A 27037-nucleotide genomic window follows, 5' to 3' on the forward strand; every position below is an offset into this window, starting at 1 on the left:
CCCCCGCAGGCTGTCAAGGTTCCCTCGTGGGAACTGCCTCTGGTGCTAGAAGCCCTTTGTCTCCCCCCCTTCGAGCCTCTGGATCAGTCGGGGCTGGAGTGGTCTTCAGTAAAGGTTGCTTTCCTTTTGGCGATGGCATCAGCAAAACGTGTGAGTGAACTTCACGCCTTGTCAGTGAGTGAAACGTGTATTCGCTGGAACTCGGATGGCACAGGGGTAGCACTTTGGCCTAACCCATCATTTTTCCCGAAGAGGTTGGCTCCGGCCCACTCTAATCAGGTCATTGAGCTGGCAGCTTATGACCCTTCATGCCTACAGGGTGAAGATGCTAAGTCAGCAGAACTGCTCTGCCCAGTGAGGGCCTTAAGGCATTATATACAGGTGACTGCGAGCTTTCGCCGCTCTGATAGTCTGTTTGTCTGCTATGGGGGCCATAGGAAAGGGCACACCCTGTCCAAGCAGAGGCTTTCCAGGTGGATTGTTCAGGCCATTGAGGAAGCATACAGGTCAAAAGGACTGCCTTTACCTCTTAATATCAGAGGCCACTCCACCAGGAGTGTCTCCACTTCCTGGGCAGCACTACGGGGGATCCCCCTAAGTGATATCTGCGCTGCGGCCAGCTGGGCTACTCCATGCACCTTTGCCCGTTTTTACAGGGTCAATGTTGCTGCTCCCCATGCAGTAGCATCGGTGGTCTTTCAGGAATCCACAGGCCGTTCCCGGTGAGGTGGGTTTTCCTCGTGACTACGTTGGTAGTCGTCATCCAGTGTTAAACACTGCCTCTGGCAGTCAGGAAGAACGAAATAGAACGAGAGTTACGTATGTAACTACGGTTCTATGAGTTCTGGATGACTGCCAGAGTTGGCTGTCACTCGGAATCTTGGCGAGAAGATTCTGGAGGGACATCTCTGATGATGACGTGGGCTTATATAAACTACGTCATCCCAGGTCACATGTGACTTTGTTGATATTAAATACTCGACCTGCGCGTGCGCGAGATGGATAACATCCAGTGTTAAACACTGCCTCTGGCAGTCATCCAGAACTCATAGAACCGTAGTTACATACGTAACTCTCGTTTTGGACAATGAACTGCTCAGACTTCACAGTCAGGCAAGTCAAATCAGCAGTGTGACAAACACAAGTTTTGTCAAGCCTGGATCTCAGTTTTCTACAGATTTAAGATCTACACTTTATTAGAAAGACAATAGACTGCAGTCATAAAGCTTTAGAACAGTCTGGAAGAAGGTCTCAGAGGGCCAAACAAAGGGAGGCGCGGAGAGAAGAGTGAGATATCGGTGACCTCATCTGTTGTTTTTGTGGATTCTACAAGGTTTAATGTGTCATTATTTGAGGGCTCACTCATGTTTACTTGACTAGACTTAATGAACTTGTGACCCCATCCCTGACATGTTTGTTTTATTTCACTTTATTTGCTTAGAGTTTCAAATCAACATGAACTGTTTGTACAGTCCATGTTGATTTGCCACCAACAGTCAACATACTGATAGTAGAGTGTGACTGTGAGTATCTGTTTTGTGGGTTAAGAAACCCACCTCCCAGCAGGAGCTGGATCAACCAACGATGTTGCTCAATCCTCACAAGGCATTGTTGAGGTGTGGGAGGTGTTAGCCTCCCGTGAGCCTCTGTGACCTACGGTTACACCACCTTTGTGAATAGATCCGCCGAGACGTGTATCTTTGAACCATAACTCCAGCCTGATCTTCTGACTGATCTAAAGGCTTACCAGAAACTCCAGTTCTTTCTGTTATTCTCCTACACTTTCTTGCCTTTTCCCTCTTTTCTCAATATGAAGTGGAGTCACAGAGCACAATTTATTTGCCAAAGTCAAAACATTTTAAACTCACACGGACGCGTCATCACCTCAAGTCAAATTTGCTCTTCTAGCATCTTTCCGGTTCGGCTTTCTACACGATCACACATCCTCAAAATTTGCCTCTCCTTCAGTATGAAGACACCCATCACTGTTTTGGCTCTGACTGTATATAAGAAGTGGACGTATAGTCACCGTGACGTCACCCATTGGTTTGTGGACTACGGTTTTGAAGCATCGAGTTTGGCATTTTGGCTTTTTGTAACCAGAAGTGACACAAGAGGGTGGAGCTAAGAACAACCGAACGTTTAATAAGACATTTTTAGGCGACCAAAATGTTAATATTAACTTTAATGAACTGAAAACACACTGTGAAAGGGTTAAAGATGTGAGACGAAAACACAACAACTCTGAGACAGGACAACGCCGTGGTAGCGACCTGTCAATCGCAAGATAGCCCTGCCCTAAAGCATCCCCTGCTTTATGGTCTATCTGACTCTAAATGGGACCATCATTTACTAAATGAACATCATGTTGTATTGAAGAAGACTTGAAACTAGAGATTGAGATCATAAACTCATGTTTACAATGTTTACTGAGGTAATAAATCAAGTGAGCAGTAGGCTCATTTTCTCATAGACTTCTATACAATCAGACTTCTTTTTGCAACCAGCGGAGTCGCCCCCTACTGGCTGTTAGAAAGAACGCAGGTTTAAATGACCTCATACAAAAACATGGACAAAAAGCATCTTTAGTGCAAGACCTTTTTCTGTATGGACAAGCACGATGGTCAGCCACCACGATCTATCACGTATTATTTCATAGTTCAATACACAAGATGCTCTCTAAATGAAAAAGTGTCTTTCTCTTCCCTACTGCTCCTCATGTTTTCTACCACTGATGTCCTGATGAGAAGCCGTTCAACATATTTCATTTAGTTCCACTCCCGAGAGTGAGCTCCCTCTGCACTCTGAGCTGAGGACCATTATGTTTGTGCACCGCAGAGCTTGTCATACCAGTCAGAAATCACAATGGTTTCGGATGGGTTAATTGGTTTTGCACTGTGCAGACTGTCACTGGGTTGCTAAACACATGCAGGCGCCTACAGCAGGCAAATACACAATTCTGGGGAGGAATAAACTCTGTCTCTGACTTACCTACAGTAATAAAATATTAGACAGGACTGCATTTCTCTTGATTCATTCAATCCTCTGTGGTCAGAAATAGGTCCCTGTGATTTACCAGCTTATAGGATCAAATTGAGCTATGTAGTAGGAGAGCAGACAAGTTGAGTGAAGCCAGTGCACAGTAATCCGAGTTATGACGCATACACATTATTTTATATGCAAGCCAGGGCTCGTTTACAGCATGAACAAGTTCCTTCATATCTGTAGATAAACACCCTGATCAGTAGATCAGTGTACTGGTAGTCCACATAATCAAGTGAAAAATGTTTTAAATGTTTAAAATAGTTTTAGTATTAAAGGGACTGTTTGTAACTTCTTCCACGTATAAATCAATCCGGGTCGGTGTCCCATGTGCGCTCGCGTGTGGCTACGCTGTTTAGACAAGACTCCAACACAAACTACACAGAAGCACCAAAAGTCCTCTGCTCCTCTGCTCCTCTGCCTGCCTTCACTCACACACCACGCTTGCTCTCACTATTTCGCTCCACCTCTACACGTGCATGCGCGCACACTCCACACTGCAGAAGAGTTAGTTTAGCGCTGAGAATATCTAGTGAATGTACAGTGGACGTTTGTGCAGAAATAAATGCTGCAGCTCCTCCAGACCAACAGAGGTTTCCCGTGTCTTGTGAAGTGACGGGGCTCCGCAGAGAGAAACGTTATCGTCTCCGACCAAAACTCCGGTGTCTCCCCTGTTCCTTCCGGCTGCGGTCGGGAGGCTGAAGCAGGAAAAGCCAACACCAGGATCAGCAGTGATTCATGGAGAGACCTTCGTCTGGTCAGCTAACATCAACTCTGAAATATAGAGTGATATTGTGCTTTTAGCTGATGTGTGTCGCCTCACTGTTTTGAGCGATGCTCGTTCATGTCTATGTAGAGCGAGCACAAGCACGAGCAACAGGACGCTGACTTTCGTTGACTTAATGGCCACAGGTGTCGCCGTTAACAAGCAATTTCTGATTCTTACAAACAGTCCCTTTAAATACTCAGTCTCTATAGTCTTGAAAGTTCGCTGTTAAATGTTTGCAGGTCATCATTTTGTCCCTTTAACAAAACCTACAATAAAACTAGGAGAAAAACACAAAAAAATTCATTTGGACTACTACTCTGTGGACAAATAATATTGAATAAGAGAGAAACAAAAATAAATCTGAATTTATCTTTTTCATTATTTGTTTCATTACTGCATTTGTCAGTCTGTGTCACTGCGCTTCATCTATGCTGCTGAAACAGTCAGACTCCGTCTCCGTCTGGCTGTCTGGTATCCCTCCTTATTCACTATATAGTGCACCATATTTACTCTTCACCGTGTTCATTTGGCCTTCAATAATCCCCACCAATGTAACAACAAAAGTAGTATCGATGGCGCGTTCACAACCCCACAATGCAACACGTCTTATTTTATAGATTTGAAAAGCAGTCGTGCGACTGAACACCTGCCAGTGATGACGCAAAATGATGATTCATAAGTGTCTGAAATCTCAGTTCACTGCGTGCCATAAGGTTAACTGCTGAGTGTGTATTATATAGGGAGACGTGACTGTAATGTCAGACACATCCTCTCTTTCTCTCTGTGGTGCTGGACACCCAGTGTCTGTCTCTCTCTATGGTCCCTTAGAACACTACATACTACCAGAACCATAAGCACTGCCTCTGTTACTACCGCACACACATATGACACCCTGGCAACCGTGCAGCACTCCCTAGCAACAACCAGGAATCACCATGACAGTTATCATAAGCATGACAGCAACCAGAGAGTAGATCATCTTATGTTGGTTATGGTGATATAAGGATGATGTCATATTGTCCTTTTTTAAAAGGCACCACACTTTTATTACATTTTCTGATTCCCCTCCAAAAAAGTTGTGGGATGTTTTTAGTCTATTTGTTTGTATGTTTTCGCACCTGAGAGATGAGGAAAAATATGGATGGAGAAGTGGAAGTTGTTCCTTTTTTGTCCCTAATTGTGTGTCACTGTGTTGTTTTGTGTCCTGCAGGTCACCAGTGATGGCAGGTGGACTGTTTGCTGTGGACAGGAAGTGGTTCTGGGAGCTGGGAGGGTATGACACGGGTCTGGAGATCTGGGGAGGAGAACAGTACGAGATCTCCTTCAAGGTAACAACTGAAACATGTCACCCCCACATACACAGCTGTATTCAATAGCATCCCCTTGACACCTCCATGTCAATTTTGAATGTGAGATGGTCCTTCCATGTTTTATGTTTGTCCACATTATTTGCATATCTTTTTTTTTTTTATTATTATTTTCATCACAAACAGACAAAAAAAAAGAAGTAACATCTGCAGACAGACTCACAAACATACCAACCCCATGGGGGTACACAGAATAATAATAAATAAATAAATACATAAATAAATAAATAAATAAATAAATAAATAAATAAATAAATAAATAAATAAATATTTAATATAAAATTAAATAATACTAATAAAAAAAATAAAAAAAGACATCCACCACAGTATAGCTAGGCTAGACAGACAAAGATAAAATCACATTTCCGCCTGTGTCATATCAGGGAATGAACAGTAAAGAATAGCCAAACTGGATGTCACGCAGTAGGGACTTCAGCTAACAGTCGGGGGAGTCAAGGTGTCTAATAATTGGGCACCAAATACACTCAAATTTCTCTTGAGAACCACGTGTGTTGCTTCGAAGCCTCTCGAGGTGTAGCCCTGAAACTAGCTCCCTCAGCCATCGAGAAAAACAAGAAGCGCTGGTGGCCTTCCATTCTTTTAGAATTAATCTCTGAGCTACTACCATACCAGTCATCAGGGTCTGCGGTACAATGCGTGGTAATGCAAGAGAAGCTTCGGAGCAACCAAACAAGGCCGGTTCAATCTGAATATCATACATTTTACAATACCAATTAAAGATTTCCTACCAAAAAGAGACAATCTGAGACCAAAACCAAAAAGTATGACCAAGAGTACCTTTTGAGGAATTACATCTGTCACAGATATCCCATACATTAGGATACATTTTGTTCATCTTTACTTTGGAATAATGTAGTCTATGCATGACTTTAAACTGAATCAACTGCAGCCTGGCGTTAATTGAACTTCACACTCGTATCGCAGGCTTACTTTGCAAACTTATAGTCACACATATAGTATGCAGTATGTAATTGTTACTGTAATGATTGTTGTTATTTTCATACCCAGCAATACTCAAAAGGCCTCAATGATTTTATTCAAGTTATACTGTGGCGTTTTATTCACAGTATATCACAGAATGGGACTGGCAAAGTTTCAACTGTTGTTGTGCACAATGTATATCCCAGTTTCTTCCAGAGCTCCTTCTAGTTAACGGGCAATTACTCATTTAGATGCATCGGAAATCATCTGTATTTTGACACAGAATTGCTTTTAAAGGAGGAAAGAGTGTGTTCCGTATGTTTCTCCTATTATTTGATTTGTGTATCCACAGCTCTTTAACTAAATAGCTGACTTGTTGAGCCTGTGAGGCCTTCCTCATTATGGTTTCCAGTCTTGTTTCAGTCATTTGAGCTGAACATACTCCGTAGCATGGACGACTCTCCACATTAATCATACTCAGAATACCATATTAGGTTATGCTTTTGTCTGGTGCTTCAGCATGAATTATTCTACCGGGTAGCCATAACTGCATGCGACTTGGCCAGCATGTTATAAGAACTCGTCTCCCCCCATCCTCCGCTGCCTCCGTCAGCGGGCTCTGGACGGACACAGCGGCCCGTCACAATAATCAAATTCCAGTTTGAATGAGTAAGGACTTTTGTCGTCTCACTCAATTAAGCACAAAGGCCGCTGTTGGGTAGTTTGATCTGATTGGACATTTGTGTTATATTCACCTTCTGCTGCTTCTTCATATTAATGTATACTCTGGTTGTTATTCTATTTTGCCTGATTACGTCTGCCAAGGAGGTTTCGGTTCGGTTTGTTTGTCTGTTTGTCAGAATTACGGAAAAACTTCTGGCCCGATTTTCATGAAACTTGGTGGAAGGGTGTAGCATGGACCGAGGAAACCACACTGCAAAAAGTTGTTTGCTGCTATCTGAATGTTCTGAATGTCGTATAGAGAACCTTTAACATTGCGAGATAGGGCATTTGGCCTTATAGCGGAGGTCTCCGCTCTCCGAGTGCCCTTCAAGTTGATACTGAAATGATAGTGATTCAACATATATGACATGCATGAAAGCTTTTCCATTTGCTGTTTTGAACAGGTCAAACAAGGGGGAGTGTGAAATAACAGCTAGTGAGCAGAGCAAACAGACATTTAAGTCAAGCAAGACAAACAAACATATTAAATGCATTTCCTTGTAAAACATATGCAAAGCCAAATTTTGAAATAATTTGAACCCTCCGTTGTTTACATCCATGTTTGCTTGCTTGCAGTCTGCCTCTTCCCTGCTCTCAGTGGTCCATTACTTTGTTTCTGAGCATGTTACAGTCATAGATATAAAGCAGTTTGTGCATTATATACTTTTGATCAAGCGTGAAACTCCACAGGGTAGCTTTTTAAGTATGCATGGACAACAAATGTGTCTATTTGTCTATTAACCTCCATAGTCCTCATTTGCATGACTTATCACAAAGTGAGGTGACTGCCAACACTCACAACTAGTCAGATTAATCACGTGTTTATGTGTTGATGTTGTTTGGGGCAATGGGTCGATATGGCCATCTGCATTGTAGAATATTTCAGAAAATTTCATTGCATTTTGTAACTTGTTTTTGAAAAGCACTATATGAGTAAAGTTATAATTATTTTTTAAAAGAGACGGTAATGCCGTCCCATGCCATAGTGGTGTGGTGTGTCTTCATAGTCTGAGGTGAACAGATTGTAGAGGTTGTGTGTTCGAGGTGAGTGATAAGACTTTCAATTTAATCCGACCGACGCTGAACTGAAACCCTTGATCCCTCCTGCCGCGAGGCGCCCCTGTTATTAAGCTCAAGTGTTTCAGTCTGGGATGAAGACGATGGAAGGGATTGGCGCAGCAGGTCAGACCTTCCCTACAGCGAGATGTGGAGAGGGAGGATTCAATCTGTTATTTCCCTCCCCCGATTCTGTTTGTCCAAGCTGGAGTGGTGCAACAAACTTGACAGGCAGTAATTGAATTGAAATAGAAGCCAGCTGATGTCCACTCTGGAGGATGGGGATGGGGGAGCGATGCAGAATAACAACAAACTGACTGGAAATTATCAAGTCCAAAAGGAAAGTCCATCAGTCAGGGAAGGAGTCCATCATCAGACATGCGTCCTTGGGAAAGACACCAAACTCCAGCCTGTTAAGACATTGCAAGTCATTCTCAATAAAAGCATAGTATGGAGAAGAAAAAAAGGGAGAAATGTTGGTTATATGTTGAAGTAGTTCTCCAGACTAGAACTGAGAGATTCCAGGCACGACTGGAGTAGGAGTAAGATTTGAGAGTTTGTGGAGGACGGTGTGCTGTAAGGTGGCAGAGAGCGGTCAAGGAAAGTATGAATAACCCAGATTGGTCGTGATCGTATAGAGTCATGAGAGGCCGCCTGCATCACAATTTAAAAAGTTTAATATCGGATACGATTGATTTGAATAATAGAGAATACACCGACTGCACAAAGGGGGTCAAACAGGTGATTTCCATTTCTAATTGTGAGATCAATTAGCTGATGTTGGAATGATTAGTCGAATATGTATGCAATACAAACAGTTCAGCAGTGTACTGGCAAGTGTTTCTTTCGATGCCGAATGTGGAAATTATAAATATGTTGAGTAAAAAAAAACTGTCTGACCTTCTGACCTCAGACTGTTCTGATTAACCTCTTCCACTCCTTGAGGACACCAGAGCCCTTGGGTGACTTTACTTTTTTTCAGAGGTTGTGGGAGAGTCAGTTTTAGAGCTAGAGTGAATGTACTAGTGTCATATGAAGCTAGAAAATCTAAGTAATCCATTGGTATCAACCATGTCGAGAAGAACGCTAAATAGCGCTGCAAAGTTGTGCTAAATCTTGGCGAGGAAAAACTGGCATGGTGATTTTCAAAGGAGTCCCTTGACCTCTGACCTAAAGATATGTGAATGAAAATGTGTTCTATGGGTACCCACGAGTCTCCCCTTTACAGACATGCCCACTTTATGATTATCACATGCAGTTTGGGGCAAGTGCTGAGCTGCATAATCTCCAGGTTCCCAGCTTTCAGATGATGTAAACCACTTCTATGTGACATCTACTGTTGACCTGCTATCTCCCCCTAAAGACCCCCTGTTGGAAAAGTGGAAACGGTTAGGTTCAAAGTAATCCATCCCCCAAAATCTATCTTTGAAATTTCGAAATACTCCGACCCTGTGGAGTTGAAAAGTGTCTCTGCCTTCCAAAGGAAGCATAACAAATCCAATTTGAGTCTTTGTCATTTAGCTAAGCATGATTGACTCGTCTTGTTCTCTTTGATGTCGTTTACTCTCTCTCTCTCTCTCTCTCTCTCTCTCTCTCTGGTCTCTGTGTAATCTACAAACACATGAACTTTGGAGTCATTTGGTGGAGTTGTTTTGAATGGTGTTCTCACTCCTGCACTCTCCATAAAAGAAGATTAGTATCTGTAATTATTCAAGCTTTTATATAACCTAACATAATATTAGTCTATCTGGTCTTAAACATGAGTCTCACTTCCTTTTCCCATTCCCCGGGCATTTCCTCTCCCTCTTTCTATCCTTCTCTCCTAGGATGTATGGCCCAATCAACCTGCCCCTCCAACCCTGTACATACAGTATACTATCTCTCCGTGTCCCGCTGTCATCCTCCCACTTCTTCCATTCTCCCCTTTCTTCACATCCTAACCTTGTTTGCTCCCCGTTGCGTTTTCTTCATCACGTCTTCCCACGCTTTGTCTTTTTTCACACTTTTCTTTCATCTCTCTGATTTGTTGACCTTGTCAGCTCATCTGATATTCACACCGCTCAGTTACACAAACACCAGCGCAGCAGCTTTGACCAAACCCTGACCTCATACTGTCTTTATCACTATGCTGAATCTCTCTCTCTCTCTCTCTCTTTCTCCCTGTAGGTGTGGATGTGCGGTGGTCGGATGGAGGACATCCCTTGCTCCAGGGTGGGACACATCTACAGGAAGTACGTCCCCTACAAAGTTCCTGGTGGGGTCAGCCTGGCCAGGGTGAGTCTCAGATCGTTTTATAGCATGTTAATGTGGACACATGGACACACGGGGGTGTCTGCTTTGTTGTCTTTGTTTATGTTCATGTGCAAACATCTCATGGTCAAATGTTTTGAATTGAATGTGTGGAGGTAAACAGAATGGCAATGAACAGATTTTTTTGGTATTTTCTACCTTCAACTGTGAATAGCGAGGTCTGTGGATAACCCTGAGTAGAAGGGACTTTGTTTTTTTGTCTTTCAAATGTATTTGTTGGCTACTTAAAGCATCACTAATCACCTTCAATGTATTGGGGTGGCGGCAGAATCCTCAACATCAGATACCGCCAGACTTTGCCACATAAAACAACGACTGCATATTAAACCTCAATGTTTTTTTTTTATTTTGGTATTGACTAAAATGTATGTATAGCACATAATATCAAAAAAAGTAAATCAGGCAAAGCTCTTGTGCGCTTGCATGTGATTAGACAACATGAAAGATTTAAGCTTCTTTTGTTAAAGGGGAACTCCATTGACTTTACACAGCAAATGATTTACAGCTGTTAGGGAGTACAAGTGGGTGAAGAAAAGTTCTATAAAGCCTTTTATGGCTCCAAAAGGAGCTGTATGAAGCGCCGCGATTTTCAGAAGAAGCGCTGCCTGCGTCCTTTCGGCGCTCCGCTTCTGGCTCGCGATCCTGCGCTGTCTGATCTATTTTTTCCGTATGCCGCGAGCGAATCTTGCAAGAAAAACACACTGATAATGTATTTTAAACGATATAAATGATATATTATATGTGATATAAATTATCTCATTCTGATAAGATGATAAAATATGCATCCCACCGACGCTTTCGACTTCCCTCTCCCCTCTCTCACTGCTGTTCTCCTGGAGGTTTGATTCCTCCGATTCCCTCATTGTCCCTCCCTCCAATCACATTTCAAAATCCATCCACTATATTAGAAATATCAGAAATAGCCGAGTGTCACTGCTGTTTATGATCGTGGGTTTTAAATTACGTACTTATTCCACATATTGTGGAACCCACCATGTTACTAGTATAACAGCCAAATCTCCCACCGAGCTGCAGGTGGACTGTGAGTTGCATTATGGGTACGAATCAAACCCCTGTATCCTCAATATGCAACTTACAGTTTTCCAATAATGAGCTCAAGCTTATTTATTCAATGTGAGCTTCAACACTTCGACACAGCATGAGAGAAATGTTTAAAAAGTGTTCATGTGGCCTGTAGCTGAACATTATTCATTATGCATGAGTCAGCCTCGGTTTGACACCTGGCTCTGTTTGGCTCGGCTGAATATGTAATTAAACCTCTCGGTCTCTGTTTTCGCCTCGTCGGACTGACCATTAGCCCCTCGCTCAGGCTGTGCTGAATGCTGATATCAGACAGGTGACAGGTTTAACAATGCAGAACTACTTACTGTACCCGAGGCTGTGATGAATTCGGTTATGTGTCCCCGGTGTCCTTCTCTGAACTGTAGTATAAAAAGCGGGCCTGATTGTTTCAGTTGAGTTGTGCGTTCGTTTGGTATTCCTCAGGTACGAGTGAAACTGTAGTCGATATAATTATACCGTGTAAATCTTGATTAAAAATACAAACCGTTCTGATATAATTCAGGTTTTTATTACTGGCATTACTGCAGTTACAGAGAATGAATAAAGGGCTGAAGTCGCTGACTTCATGTAGGCAGCTGTTTTCAGAGGAAAAGCTCTAGAAACCCACTCTACACTACGACAATATGAGATTCTGATCACGGTCCTGAAAGAACACTAACAAAGACGCCACATGCAGCACGCTGTCGTATGAAAGAAAACATGGACGTCAAAGTTTACGGTTTCATTTGTAAGTTGATGTAGGGTGGAAGCCAGCGAAGGACGAGGATGATAATTCTGGCTTTTCGTGGAGCAACAGCTGCCGTATGCTACTTCTGTATGGAGGTGTGCGTGTGTAGATGTGGTAGTCGGAGCCAGGACAACGCAGAATTGTGATAAACGACGCTCTACAGTACAGCGACAAGTCACATGAATTCCAATATGACTTGACTGTTCAGACTGAGGTTGCATTGCTGTTCACACATGTCATACATGCACCAAAAAATCATATTTTGGACACGTTTGCCTGGCCGCTGTTGGCAAAAGAGACATTTTTTTTAGAAAAAGAGACAGTCTCCCAAGTATATGTACATGCTAAACTAGCTTGCTGTAGTAGTCTTTGGAGGGGAGTCAACAAACAGTTTGGATGGTATCAGGTTTTGGTCATGGTTCACCAAGAGAACCGTCAGTCTTGGTCTAAAAATTCTTCGCCTGAGGAGAGAATTAGACCCATCTTATTCGCTTTCCTTCATGATGTTTTAATATCAAAACATTATTGATATTGAAGGCATTTCTCATCCATTTAATCATTTCATGGTGAGAAAGAAAACATCTTTCTTTCACTTAATGTGCATTTAGAGGACATCATTGGCACTTAAAGATACCGTAGTTATTTTACAAAACACCATTAGAGCAGGCGAGTCCCTTCAGCAGAACAAAGGCCTTCCAGACACATTCACAGACAATCCAGTGTGTGTGTGTGTGTGTGTGTGTGCATAAGTGATTCCTCATCCAAGAGTAGAGGAATGAGGAGGAGGAGGAGGAGGAAGAAGAGTCCCCCACCCTCCCTCGTCCAGTCAACATGGAGGGAGATAGAACCGCTGAACCTCACTTCACCTGGAGAGCCCAGTAGTTTGGCTGCAGGCGATGAGCTGCGCTACAGAGACTCCGTGTGAGTGTGTATGCGTGGCTGGAGGCTTTTCTTCTGGACGATTTGTATTTATACTTTCCTGGGAGGCGCGCTGAACCTGTACAGTATTCTCATTCATTTCACCATCCACACCTCCAAAGGCTGCGACCATCTGTATTCCCAGACATGCGTCCGTGACACAGAGTTTTCTTTTGTTTTTTTACTCCTTCACACCTCGAAGGCTTCAGATGGATGCGTTTCCCATTGCTCCGGCGTAAATCTTTCATGTTTGCAATTGTCTGAGCTTAAAGAGTCTGTTGGTGAAGCTGTCTGCCCTGCAGTCATCGGTGCTTACAGTTCCAGTCACCTGCTCATCTTTTTTTTATTCCACTCAGTTTCATTCTGAAATTAGATGCTCTCATAATGAGTCTTTCATTATGCCTGCTTGTCATTTCAGAGATTTTGCAGTTAATTCCAATTTGCTTTCGTTGTGGTCTAGTGAAAACACTTGTGACACCATATAATTGCAGTCATAAAAAGTAATTTAATGATTAAAGAAGAGCCAGTTGAGATACAAAAACCTGAAAGAATGCAAAAAAAATCCGCTCCCATGCCAGCGAATGTTTTGGGACAACTGTGATGTAAGACGAGCGCTCTCCATTTGCTTCTATTATGTATGTAGGCCACACTTACAGACACATTATACAAGAAGGCCACTTACAGGATATTCCTGTCTGACACTTTTCTGTTACCTATTTCTTGAAGTTAAAATGATCTGCCTTTTTACTCGCGTGTTTCTCACAGTTCAGTTTGGCACATCATTTTACCCAGGCAGGAGGGTGCTGTTGTCAAAGGTTTAACGCCACGTCTGCAGGTGGCTCAGTGTTAAAATGGAGTGAAACTAAGAGACAACCTGCTTCGGATTCTTCCTTTTTTTGCTCCAGGCTTCATGCTCCGGGCTTCTATCATCATTACCGTCAAAACTGCTGCGGCGTGATAGTGCTGCTATATAGAATTAAAAAAGAAAGTGTCACACTGTATTGACATAACACACATACAAATCCTGTATCTGCTTCCTCCAACACTTTATTGGAACGATATGATGCTTACACTGAGTCAAATATGGAAACAGAAGCTCTGTTCAGACCTGACTTTAACATACGTCCTCAGTGATCGGATCACAAGTGGACGGCTTTAAGTACGTCTGTTCAGACCTGGCATTAGATTGCGTCTCCACATGCTTCTCCAGCTTGTGATCGGATCTCTATATGCAAATAAACACGTAGTAAACACACGGCTAATACAGCAGACGTTGTGACGTGAATATTACATGAATGTCAGTAGTAATATCCTACATATTCGTGCATCTATCGTATATACAAGCATCGGGACAAAAACACCGACACATCTCCGACAGCATGATACTAATGCACTTTGCGTGCCTCGTCTGATAGTCTGTAGATATGTAGCCTATAGATAAGATATATTTTAATAAAGTACAGTTGTACTGACAGGATACAGTAGAGCACATATTTTGGTAACATTAACTCAGATAAAACCTATTAACAAAGTGATTTCATTAACTGTAACACCACCTTTTGTCATATACCGCCTGTCTCGTCCATGTGAGGAGGGCTTTTTCTACACAAAAAGACGCCTGAGAGATCCTGAGGCTCCCATGTTTGCTTTGCAGTCTCTGTTGTAAAGTAGTAGTTTCATTAATGAAGGACATGAATTACTTGTTTCTGTGTTATCTCTTTGACATTTTCTTACATATAGTAATATTATGATGATCATGTGATTGCCTCCCATTGGTTGTTGATACCACAAAGGTGAGGCAACACATCTGCCTTGTCTATTTGTTAGTAAGCCCTGTACGAAGACCTACAGTGGTTGAAACATGTTGGTTTTTTAAATAATTTAGCCTCTACAATAAATGCTTTTTAATATATTCTCTTCCTCGTTGCTACTTTTTTGATATTTCGGAGTGCCTGGATTGCCTTCCTGTTTATCCTGATTTTTTTCCCCCCGTTTTCCAAGAGCACCCGACACGTTTTGCCTTACGATTAAACACACCGAGCAACCAGTTATCTCTCTTTCCAGAGCACAGAAACCGTTCACGTCTACCTGTTTATTCACACGAGGAGCACAGAGACAGGCGGATAAATATGTTGTTGTTAAAATAAAGCTCTAGGTTTGAACAATGCTTTCCTGTTTTTGACTCTGGGCTCACCAAACCAGTGTGGTGGTATTCATTCAGTTCAAAATGAAGCTATCTTCTCGGTCTGATCGGCGTTGCATGAGATGGTGTGATAGGCTGCATCTGTCAGAGAGGAAAAGGAAAAAAGAGACAGAAAGACTTCGTCTTTTATGAAGCCACCCTGTAAATTAGCACATAATTGAGTTCAGTGCTGTAACTGCTTTCATGACTAGAGACAAGTCGCTTCTCTCGCCTTCTGGGACGCGATGACAGGTCCCGTATGATGACTGGCCGCCTTTCTACTGAGCAGCTTTGATCATTTTGTCATGTCAGATGAAGGATGTACAGATGATGTCTTAGTCTGTGTTTCAATGAAGATGTGATGTCCAGAAACACACAGATCTGTGAACAAGCCGGTTGACTTGAAGACTTTAAAGTCAGTGTTTTTTACTGTCTGACACAGAGAGGGAAAGCAAGTTAATTTAGCATCAAAACAACCCAATGACAGTCCAGCAAACAGTTTGATCAGGAGGCAGGATGTGTTCAAGTTGATGTACTACAATCATCTGCTTCTTATTCTTTACCGCAACAAAGATATTTTGGTCTACGTCCATTGATGATGCCCATAACCTAACCTAGGCAAAGCAGACCCTCTAGCAGTCGCAAGAATATTGCCACTGTGTCTCTGATGTTTTCATTCTTTAAGTATTCGAAAAACGTAAGCCACTATTCTGTTTCTCTGTGATTTCAGAACCTGAAGCGCGTGGCCGAGGTGTGGATGGATGAGTACGCCGAATACATCTACCAGCGTCGGCCCGAGTACCGCCACCTGTCGGCGGGAGACATGGTGGCCCAGAAGGAGCTCAGGAATCGCCTCAACTGCAGGAACTTCAAGTGGTTCATGAGCGAGGTGGCCTGGGATCTGCCCAAACACTACCCGCCGGTTGAGCCTCCTGCTGCTGCCTGGGGAGAGGTACAGTCAGCCCTCATACCTTAAACACTGAAAGGAGAGAGAGTGAGAGAAATGCGTCTCAATGTTTGAAACCATGACATCATGACGACATCATCACGAGGCTTTCTGAGAGGTTTTTTCCCTGGAATATGTTTTTATGTCTCCGCGCCGGCGACAGCATTATTTCTTCAGGTTGTCCGTCCATCCGTCTGTACGTACAGTCTGGTCCATTCTTGTGAACGCAATTTCTCAGGAATAGGGATGCTAATTTTGAAAAATGTTCTTAACCGATAACCGACCCTCGTTAACCGATTATTAACTGTTAACCGACAAGATTTTTGGTTAATTATTAACATCCCTACTCAGGAAGACCTGGAAGGAATTTCTTCACAAACGTCCGCTTGGATTCAAAGACGACATGATCTGATTTTGGTGGTCAAAGGTCACTGTGACGTCACAAAATACATTTTTGACTCAAGAATTCAAATCATAATTATGACAATTTCACACAAATGTCTAACGGGATGAAATGATGACATTTTGGATGTAAACTGCAACTCGACTGGTTGGCGGAGACATACTGTACAACCGCGAGGCGCTAATTCTAGTTGTTTGAGCCAGAGTTTCGGTCTAAAAACATTTTTGTTTTGATATTTCAATATAACCATCAGACCAAAAAATCTGCAGTAATCACTACTAACAGCTTCTTCTAAAATAACTGTAGAGGCTGTCAAGAAAATTTTGTCCAGTTGGCTCTAATAATCCTATCTGTCCGTCACACTGCGGCTGCACTCAGAGAGAAGAGAGCACATCTATTTAATGTGAATCAGAGATTAATACACCTCCCGAAATAACTAAGGGTCTTATTCTAAAACTTCAATCTGCCTCAACAATTTTGTGCGTAATGTCCTGTTTGATTATAATAAAACCCTGCAGTCACTGTTGCAGACTTAAAAAGCTCCTGTTTTATGATTGATGATCATGTCTGCTAACTAACAGCTGACCGTCCTTTGTGTCCTTGTTCGTGACTTTGCTGTTATGTGTTGTAGATTCGTAACGCGGGCAGCAGCATGTGTATGGAGAGTAAACACTTTGTATCAGGGACTCCCATTCGTCTGGAGAGCTGCGTGAAGGGCCGGGCCGAGGTGAGCTGGAGCCACGGACAGGTGAGCAGCAAAGAAATTTAATTGAATCAATTGTTCAAAATCTTTTGGCTTGATTTTTGGGGAAGATTCGGAAGAAGGAATTGAGTATTAAGTAATGCAAAAACAACCTAACTTCGATCCTGTTGCCATTACAGCAGAAGTTGAAAGAGTGTAATACAGTGAGAGTAACAAATGTGAAACAAATCATGAGGAAATGAAACTGAAAGACACTAAAAATACATATAATGAATTAATAATAATGATTTCTATTAAATATTTAAAATAAGTAAATGCGGTATTCATATTTTGCTTTTCTTGGGAGTTAATTTCATGGGAGTATTAGAGATATTAGCATTATGGGTTAGAGGTATCCATGCATATATCCATATTGTCTCCTCTGAAAATGTATCTCTTCTGCTAAACACACATTCACGTCAAATGAATTTACCGAGACAAAACAGCACACACGCGCTGCCCCGCTTCATTATCTTTGCATTGTTCTAAAAGGAGTCTGTTTGTTCTCACACGTCACACCGAGGGTCTTTAAGCTCAGCTCATAATACAACCTTGATGGATTGAATGTCTCCTTTTTGTTTCCACCGCCTGAAAACACCGCGCCTCCGAGCTCTGACACTTTAATTGCTTTAATCTGAAGATGCAATGTAGTTTAATCTGTGTCACAGTTGCAAAATCTGTATTCAGCGCTAGCGAGAAATTGATTCACTGCAAATCGCAGGAGGCCCTCTGGCAGCTGTCCTTGCAAGGATTTTTGATTTTTTTACGAGACGAGTGGAGGAATTATTCAGAAAGTCTGCGTGACGTCCAAGTGGCCGTCCGTCGCTCCTCCAGTTCACAAGATTACTTCTTTTGTTTTAATATATTTATTGTCGGATAAGCTGCAATAACAATCCTCACAGCTACACAGATGCTGAAATTATAATTTACGCCATGCCAGCTGTTTCCAGATTTTTCCAATCATTGGATGGAGTTTGCTCAGTTGCTTTGAGGATAGATCTGTCAACATGTGAGTTTAGATGATGTTTAGATTTCATCCAAAGCACGTTTAGGGCTTCTCTGCTGTGTTAGCTTAAAAGTGAATCACGAAAGTTAATTCTTGACTTTGGAAATAGAAGCTTGACTAAACAATCTCACTTAATAGCTTTTAACCCTTTACAGTGACACAGTCTTCATCATCGAAGTTAGTCATATTATATAATGATATTAAAGGTTTGTGTACATCATAGTTTTTTGATTTTGATTATGATCAGTTCATCCTGTGTATTTGAATATACCTGCAATGTTCACAGTCAAATCAATTGTCTCCTGCAGGTGTTCACATTCGGATGGAGAGAGGACATCCGGGTGGGCGACCCCATGCACACTAAGAAAGTCTGTTTCGACGCCGTCTCGCACAACAGCCCCGTCACCCTGTACGACTGTCACGGCATGAAGGGCAACCAGCTGTGGCGCTACAGAAAGGTACCGACTGGAAACACATTATCTCTATATATCAGTCTCACAAAACCAAACAACAGTCTTACAAAACAACAAAGCTAAAAACCATAACTGCTTCAAAATAAATGACTTCAAGGCTACTTAATCATTTCTATAAAGTTTAGCACATTTAAACAGAGTCTACCTGGGAGCAGATGGAGATTCAAAGGACCTCATTATGCTGTTGTTATGCATTTAAGCTCAGTTAAATACAAAAAACATGCCGTCCAGGAGGCCACATTTGTATTTCTGGAACATTTCTAGGATTTAATGTGGTTTCACGACACAAACGAGCAGCAATAAACACGTAGAAGCAAAAAGACGAGACCTTATATCTGCTAATAAGTATATTTTAATGTCTTATAAACACTTATTAATCGTTAATACTGTCTACAAAATGCTAAATGGGAAAGGTTAAAGTGTCATCGCCATACTGTGATGGATTAAAAGACACAATAAGTTATTTCATGCTTTGGAAGAATAAAAAAAATTTCATTGGAAAGCTATAATATGTAGTAAATGGGCTAAACCATCCGGTAGGGTATGTTAAACTTGGATACACCAGACCGGCACATACGGATACTTTGCAAAACATCAAGGCCGCTCCTGTTTTTTGGGGGATAGAAAATCGTAGATTCTTTTCTTCTTTAACCCCTCGGGATTACAAACATGCATGAAACACACCAAACCTTTTGTAAAATCTTTCGTCAATAACAAACAACAACACAAACAACAACACAAATAACAACACTGTAGTATAACAGAATCCTTAAAAATGGATGCCTGTTAATTAATACTAAAGAGACGTATCGCAGCGCTTTGCCGTCCAACTCTGAAACATCTGGCTGAGTCCTTCCCGAGTAAATCATTTTGTTCTTTTTACAATCCTTCCTGTTCCCCTCCCACCCCCCGTCCTCCAGGATAAAAGTCTGTATCACTCCGTCAGTAACAGCTGTATCGACTGCAGCCCAAACGAGCGGCGGGTCTTCATGAACACGTGCGACCCCTCCTCCACCACCCAGCAGTGGGTGTTTGAGAAAACCAACGGCACCGTGCTGGAGAACTTCAACCGGGGCGCCAACTGAGGCCCTGCATCATCCATAAAAAAAAACAAAAAACAGACTCCTGACACACGCAGACGTGGATCTGCTGCTGCTGCTGCTGCTGCTGATGCTGTAAAATGGGGTTTTACATTTACTCTGGTTCCCCCGGTTACCTGGCGCCGAGGTTCTCTTTGGGGCGCTCAGACTGTGGCAGGATGGGAATACCGCGGGGGGAAGTTGGTTAAACACATCAGTTAGAGGACAGTCTGAGTTAAACTCTAGAACTAAAAGGTGATTTTGTGTGTTAGTTGTGTTTGTTCTTTAACGGCGGGCCTGTCTCACTTCCTGATTTTGCCGTCGATTCGGTTATCTGACATTCCTCTCCTCTCTTTTCTCAATCCTTTTGTCTTTTTTCAAATTTTCTCTAGCTTTATCTATTTCCCTCGCACAGTTTTCTCTATTTCCCCTCTCCGTCTATCTACCTTTATCCTCTGTCTCCATCTCTTTCCCCCCTTCTGTCTCTGCTGGTCCGCCTCTGTCTGCACGTCCGTCTCTATCTGCCTGCATGACTGCACCTTTGCCCACCTTCTCTCAAATCCCCTTATGTCTCTCCAGCTCTGACAACCTCCCTGGGGGGTGGGGGGGGGGGGGGGCTCCTGCTGAGCCAAAGTCATCCTGACACCTGGGTGAAGCCAGGCAGAACCACTCTGAAAATCACCTGGTGAATTGATTCTCCTTTACAACCCTCATCCACCCCTTGTTCCCTCCTTCCCTTGTGTCTCCTACCTCTCCCCCGCCCGCCTTGGCTTGTAGTCTCCCGGTCTGCTCTCCTCCTCTCTGTGGCCGATGTGGGGCCGAGCTGCTTTGAATGTTGACAAAGAAAGTGTAACGGAAACCTTTTCTTGCTCCGTATTCCTCTGCTCTGTGCTTTCCTTGCTGTATTTGCCGATGAGTCGTTCGCGGGTTTGTCACTGTGCCACGTTCTGCTTTTATCCCCCAGAGGCGAGTGCTATCTAACGCCAGGGTTTGTGCGGGCCAACTCTTGCTGGCTAAGGGCTTGTGTGTTTGTTGTGGTGGTGGTGGTGGTGTCGGTGGTGGGGGCGGGAACTGCTGTCACACCTCTTAGAGTCTCCCCCTTGCTTTCTGCGCGCCCTTTGCTGCTCCCCACCATCAGTCGCCGGAACGACCCCGTCACAGACTGCCGAGCGCGGGGTCACGTCACTGCGCAAAGCAGCAGGCAGGACTGCAAACGGGACGCCTTTGCCTGGCCGGATGACTAGCTATGTGACTGGCAGGCCAGCTGATTCACAGCAGGGCCGCCCCGATTGGCCGGCTGCCGAGCTGACACATCACTTTAGCGTACAGTGTGAGCCGGGAGGAGAGACGAATGGGAGAATCACTCGGGATGGGCTCGCCGAGGTAGCTCTGGGATTGAGACGAATGTGGGTTTAAAACGCATAAAGCACTTGTGTAATGATAAACTTGAATGAAATCGTTGTGCCTTGTTGGAAGAGGACTAGATGTGTGTTTTCAGAGTGTGTGTGTGTGTGTGTGCGTGTGTGTGTGTGCGTGTGGGCCAAGATGTCCACATCAGAATAGGGGACAATTCACTCAATTCAGGACTTTCCTTGAGAATCTTTTCCTTGAATCTCCGTGTGAATCGTCCTCGACTCTGGTGCAGGACATCGGAGGCGCCACCGGCTTTGTGACTCTCGTATGGCGTTCTAAATGAACACACATGTAACTGCTGGCTGTGAATAGAGCTAAAGATTTTTTTTCCACCATATTTTCCTCCTGCCTTGAAAAGTTAACTATAGCCCTAAGAAGACCTCTGTTCTATTTTAATCACGACATGATGCTGTTGTTGTTTTTTCCCCACCTGTTCAATCCAAAGTATTTTTATGGGAAAGGGAATTGTTGTTGTTTACCAACTTTTTTTTTTTTTTTTTAAATCCTTTTTGCTTTTTCTTTCTGTTTTTTTAATTCAATGTTCTTTTATTGTTCGTTTTGATCCCGCGCTTCAGCTGATGATGATTTAGTTTCCTGCTCAACGTGATGTTCTGGTCTGTCGCCTGCACCCATTCTCTAATCCGATTGTGCGGAGCAGAACAATGTACAGTACGTGCCATTTCAATCATTGTGCTCAGTTAGATTTTAACAGTCAGGTGTAGACCAAAACAAAAAAGTCATCCTCAACATACCTTAGTCAAGGTAAATCACAAGTTACACTAGCTTGGACGCGTTAGTTTGCTAAATTAACTATTGCCTGTGCAGGTTAGATTGATCCAGATGATAAAAATGATGATTAGTAGGGTGCACAATCATGCAAAAGCAAGAAAGATAAATTGCCAAACAAATCTGGATTGAAGTTGCATATTTTATCATTATCAAATGTCCATTTTAGGAAAGTTTTTTACAGTTGATAAACTTTAATGGCTGCAGTGTAGCTGCTGGATAGCACTGCTGGCGTTAAACCGGAAGAACAAATACAATTGCGTTCGAACCAGAAGTGGAAAAAATTGGCGGGGCAGCTTGAGGTGAATAGACTAATTATAAAGTTGGCAGCCCGTGCATCATGCATCTACGATTTGGCCAACAAGTGACTCGCATATCATTTGTTTTTGTTGCAAAAATCCATCAGTCACCATCTGACTCATTATGGCCTCTTGTCTTGCTTGAAAAAAACAAAAAAACCTGACTTTGCACTCCTGATAGAAGAGCATAGTTTCAAATTAAGTTCAGGGTTTCTGTGACCTTCTAGCTCCACGCCTGGACGACTTGTCAGATTGTTAAGAGGTGAGCGCGGGAATTGCTGCTTCAGACCACTGAGTCACTGCTGTAGCCAGGCTTCCACTACAGGACCAAATAGGACCAAACCCATCTGACCTTTTTAACACCCTGATTCCACTTGTTTCCTACAGTTCTTGTTTTCTTTGCTCATTTTAAAACCGTGTTATTCAAAGTCCTGTTTGGATCAGTAGTGCAATCCAGGCTGTTCAATCATGTGACTCTATTGTGAAGGACTGTTGTGACTGTTTAATACGAACACTGTACTTGTGGACAATGATGTGTAGAGGGATGAATACACAAGGCAACATTTTGGGCTGAAATGAGACACTGGTTCAAATATAAAGAGTTATTTTTGTATCACTGTAATACGTGTTGAGAGCATGGGTGTATAAAGAGAACCGGACACAGCTTTGGAGGCAAGGCCCCGTTCATTCCTATCAAAGTTGCTCAGTGGCGCATGAAGCAAAAATGTTTGTTTTACGAGTATAAAATTCCCACATCTATCCTGCAGAACAGTTTGATAACATCTGGCTGGCCCTCACACTACAGTGTAGCTACATTATTTCACTATAACCTGATTCCTGTCAGCTAATCCTTCGATATAAAAAGGATGGTGGATTCTTGCAAATACCATACTAAGGCCATGACGATGATGTTGATGTGCGTTAAACCTCTGCCGACATACTAGCTTTGCTAGTACTTTTTCTAAACTTTGGCAATTGCATTGGAAGCAGCTCAACGGAGCATTTTAGCCTCTATTGGCTCGCAGTTTTGGCACTCTCATCGGTCTCGTTTCCAGAAGCAGCAGGCTGCTGTTTTCACCAAATACAATCTGATGAACCGCCTGTATGCCAAACTGCCCGGTGCCAAAGAGCAGACGGGCAAAATCAGTGATTAGCTGGTGAAAACAGTGGAACATTTAGTAGCCAAAAAAAAGATATTTTCAGCCCCAAAGTGGCCAATAGATGTACGGCTTTAAACAGTAGCTCAATAAGTAGTATTTGTACACAGTAGACTACCTGCCTTTACTGCCTTTGGACAAGTTCAAGTTCACAGCCAACACTCCTGACTTACAGGGTGCAGCCACCTCATAATTACTTACAAGTCTCAGCAAGAACCAACAGCGACACCGTCCTGTTCTGTGGGACAGATCCAGGGGGATTTGAAGCAAACTGGATTATGTCAAAGTGTTTATGAACGTCTGCGCCATCACTGTGTCCTACACCAAGTCCATCTTCTCAGCAACTATTTACAGGACCGCTCATTTGAGCTTTAGAAAAGAAAAAAAATCAATCAATTGTCACTGCAGAAATAGAACCTGTGATCTCTCTGGTGCCCAAAATGTTGCTAGCTGTATCCCTTAAAGTTTGTTATTTGTGATTTTTTTTTTATCATTATTATGTTTTGCTTATCAGAGTACATTGTACCTTTCCATTGCACATGTAAAGTATGTTTTTATTACATCAAACTGTAATTTGGGTTGAGTCTTAATGGTGACAGTTTACATTCGCTTTATTCCAGCTTTTATGTATTTTAAGTATCAAAACAACTTATTACTGTGTATCAGCTACATATAAATCTCTGTGATAACCATTTCAAATACATTTCTTTTTGTATTTATATACTTTTCCACACTTTATGGAATAAGGCCAATGTAACTGTGTTGCCATTTTTTTTTGTGATTTCAAAATACTTTCTATTTAAGTGGTGCATTTTCAGATTAAAATTCGGTGAGCAGTGTAAAGAAATCTTATTTTATAAGCGCAAAGGTTTTTAATGTCAGCGGCCAGCGTCGGGCCAGTCACACCATGTTGTGTACATGTGTGTGAATTTTGATTTGTAAGGACGTGTACATTTTGTATCTCATAAAAAAAAAATATCCAATATTTTTTTCTACTGACATTGCAACTGTAAAAGTGTATTTAGATATTTAACAAACTGTACAATTAAACTGGAATTGTATGATATTTTTGCTGGAATTGTAAAATAAAAAAGGTTTCTATATTTGGATGAAAACATGTCCGTGGTGGTGAATTAAATACTAACTCGATGAATACAGTGATGAAAACCAAGCCACCAAGTTAGAAGTGTCAACTAAAAGAAGTATTTCAAACTAAAACTAAAAACCGATATACATTTCCTGCATTTCATCTAAAATTGGTGATACAATATCATTCTCATGTATTTTTCAGCCGTGTCCTTTAAAGCACTTGTCACCACTGACTGAATACTGCCCAACAACCCCTTTGTTGATTTCTATTTCTTATTCAATCTTCAGGTTGAAAAATCTAAAACTGTTCAGGTGGGAGTAAACCTGTCTGAAAAAAACCTGTAGCTTCACAGGAGAAGCATATTCAGCAGTTTCATGTTCACCTCTTTAAAAAATTAAGAGCTTTGCCTTCCGGCTCAACTCCCACTTCACCAGAACAGTCTGGTACAACTCCTGCATCACTGCTGACGCTGCAACGTACCGCCTGTCCATCTCCCGCTCCATTTCACCCTCACTCGTGAACAAGACCTCGACATACTTGAACTCCCTCGCTTGGGGCAGTGACTCACTCCCAATCTGGAGGGTGGAATCCACTGTTTTCCTGCAGAGAACTATGGCCTCAGACTTGGAGGTACTGACTCTCATCCCGACCGGTTCACACTCGGCAGCAAACCACCCCAGTGTGTGCTGGAGTTCACCTTCTGATATAGCCAAGAGAACCACATCATCTGCATAGAGAAGAGACGTAATTCTGAGGTCCCCAAACTGGAGGCTTGAAACTTTCAACCAACGGGGTTTAACATTGTTACCATTTAACTCAAAGCACTGCAATGCACAAATACAGCTACACAGAGTGTAGTGAAGCTTTAGACTCACACAAAAACAATGGCCTTATGGACACAAGTTACTGGATGGAGCACAACTGATGACAGATGAGAGACCCTCTGATGCGGCCATTCGGAACCGCAACAGTATACATCACGGCAAATCTGTTCGGACAACACTCTGTGCCACCTACTTTGATTCAGACATACTGAACCTTTCAGTGTGCCTCAATGTAAAGGCCTTTGCACACGTATAGGGCAAAAAAAAAAAAAATCTAAATGTAAAACGCCACTAGTTTCTTTAACACATTAACGCAATCGATCTTTCGGAGGTTGTAGAAGTCTCAGTTTTAAAGCTAGAGTGATGGTATCAAATGAAACTACAAAACCTAAGGAATCCATTGGTACCAACCATGTCATACTAACTTGTTGCAAAGGAGGTTAAATAACGCTCCGAACTTGCGCTAAATTTTAGCGAGGAAAAACTGGCATGGCCATTTTCAAAGAGGTCCCTTGACCTCTGACCTCCAGATATGTGAATGTAAATGGGTTCTATGGGTACCCACGAGTCTCCCCTTTACAGATATGCCCACTTTATGATAATAACATGCAGTTTGGGCAAGTCATAGTCAAGTCAGCACACTGACACACTGACAGCTGTTGTTGCCTGTTGGGCTGCAGTTTGACATGTTATGATTTGAGCATATTGTTTTATGCTAAATGCAGTACCTGTGAGCGTTTCTGGACAATATTTGTCATTGTTTTGTGTTGTTAATTGATTTCCAATAATAAATATATGCACACATTTGCATAAATTAAGTATATTTGCCCACTCCCGTGTTGATAAGAGTATTAAATACCTGACAAATCTCCCTTTAAGGTACATTTTGAAAAGATAAATAATATGCAATTAATCATGTACAGTCATGCAATTAAATATTTTAATCGATTGACAGCCCTAGTAAAAATCTCACATCTTCACAGATCTCTTACAGGAGCTTTTTATAATGTGTGTGATGAAGCGGCCCATCCACAGCAGAGATGACAGAGCATCAGGTGGACAGAGAGGCGGCTCATTCCAGCCACAATCGTCTTTTCTAAATAACTTCGGCTTGGACGTCTGCTGCCCCGAGTTTTTCTAATTTCTTCCCCTTGTCACTTCTTGTTGTAGGTTTTGTATTACTTTAATCGCTTCTGTGACCGATGGTGCAAAAACACACTTTCCCCGAGCGTTAATCCCATAATCATTTCCCCTGGCAACCCGTTAACTCTGATAGCTTTCAGGTTTCAGTGATTTATTCGTGGCTGGAGCGATATTGCTTTTGCAAGTTGGCCCATTTCTCGTAGTCTCCCGGGAGGTCACATAATGCTCAACTTGTCACAGCGGCTCCGAAAAGAGGGAAACCATTTTGGTTTCGGTACACTGTGAGAACACTTTATAGCCTAGATGTTATTCGAGCTTACACATAATTACACAATCACATAATGGAGAACAGTTTAGTAGTAAGATGCTAATTAAATCGTATTTTTGGAGGTTTTTATTTATTGTATTATTATTGAAACCCTGGTTTTACATTTCTCAGTGTGTGAACTAAAGTGATATTATCAGCAGGTTATTTTTTTTGCATAATGGTTTCCCCATTCATATTTATTTCCAGTTAATTAGCAAATAATCAGCATTCCCTCAGACTCATGAGCTGT

At 42.3% G+C, this 27037-nt stretch overlaps 1 protein-coding gene across 1 annotated transcript in view; it reads left to right on the forward strand.

Moving 5' to 3' along the window:
- The window catches only part of LOC119475548 (polypeptide N-acetylgalactosaminyltransferase 10-like), a 95508-nt gene extending 70970 nt beyond the window's left edge, over positions 1–24538 (forward strand). The window contains exons 7-12 of the mRNA XM_037748357.1: positions 5022–5139; positions 10066–10173; positions 15850–16071; positions 17100–17216; positions 18525–18674; positions 19610–24538. Coding sequence (XP_037604285.1) covers positions 5022–5139; positions 10066–10173; positions 15850–16071; positions 17100–17216; positions 18525–18674; positions 19610–19774 — 880 coding nt within the window. The 3' untranslated portion in view covers positions 19775–24538. The remainder of the gene's footprint in view (positions 1–5021; positions 5140–10065; positions 10174–15849; positions 16072–17099; positions 17217–18524; positions 18675–19609) is intronic.
- The last annotated feature ends 2499 nt before the right edge of the window (positions 24539–27037 follow it).

This window comes from Sebastes umbrosus, chromosome 17, assembly GCF_015220745.1.
Source record: "Sebastes umbrosus isolate fSebUmb1 chromosome 17, fSebUmb1.pri, whole genome shotgun sequence".
NCBI lineage: Eukaryota > Metazoa > Chordata > Actinopteri > Perciformes > Sebastidae > Sebastes > Sebastes umbrosus.